The 776-nt window shown below is 41.4% G+C and overlaps 1 protein-coding gene across 1 annotated transcript; it reads right to left on the bottom strand.

Annotated features, from left to right (window-relative positions):
• Nucleotides 1-218: 218 nt before the first annotated feature.
• On the bottom strand, nt 219-401 carry SARC_17618 (hypothetical protein; the record flags this gene model as incomplete). The annotated part of the gene is made up of 1 exon (XM_014288291.1): nt 219-401. A coding segment is annotated over one exon (183 nt), but the record flags the coding sequence as incomplete, so codon positions are not given.
• Between the last annotated feature and the right edge of the window lie 375 nt (nt 402-776).

Below are 776 nucleotides of genomic sequence, written 5' to 3'. Positions count from 1 at the left end.
ATGTGTGTGTGTGCAAACACAGACACAGACACAGACACAGACAGACAGACACAGTTACACAAAAGACACAGACAGACACACAGATACATATATATAAATATACAGATACATATATACATACATACATACATACATACATACATACACGCACATATATAAACATTCAAATACGTAAGATCACGCACGTCCGTTGCAATACTTCCCATCAAGCCTCCCACTCATCTCAACCACCCACACCTGGCAATGTTCTCCATCAGGCCATACATAGCCCCACCCACAACATCATCCTCAGCGGTAACCAACTCCTTACGCTTCAGAGCTATCTGTGCGATGAGCTGCTCATAGTGCTCTCGAGCACTCTCGAGTGTGTCTTCGGCTCTGCTGAGTCGGACTTCGTTGTGCTGCGATCCGCTTGATCCAGCCGATCCTATACTTGCATTGCTGTGTGTGTGTATGTGTGTATGTATATGTATACGTGTACGTGTGTATGTGTTTATGTGTATATATGTGTGTATCTATGTGTGTAGGTGTATATGTGTATGTGTGTATGTGTGTGTATGTTTGTATGTATGTATGTATATGTATACATGTATGTGTATATGTGTGTGTATCTATGTGCGTATGTGTATGTTTGTATGTTTGTATGTATGTGTGTGTGTGCCTGTATGTGTGTATGTGTATGTTTGTATAGCCGTACATGTGTATCCAGGTCAGTATGCGTATGGGTTTACATGTGCTTGTTGGTGTAAGTATATAAAATGAGGGGTGTGTATGTG

Source organism: Sphaeroforma arctica (genome assembly GCF_001186125.1).
Source record: "Sphaeroforma arctica JP610 unplaced genomic scaffold supercont1.11408, whole genome shotgun sequence".
Taxonomy (NCBI): domain Eukaryota; class Ichthyosporea; order Ichthyophonida; genus Sphaeroforma; species Sphaeroforma arctica.
Note: the sequence above shows the minus strand (reverse complement) of the source record. Positions and strands in the feature narration are given on the sequence as shown.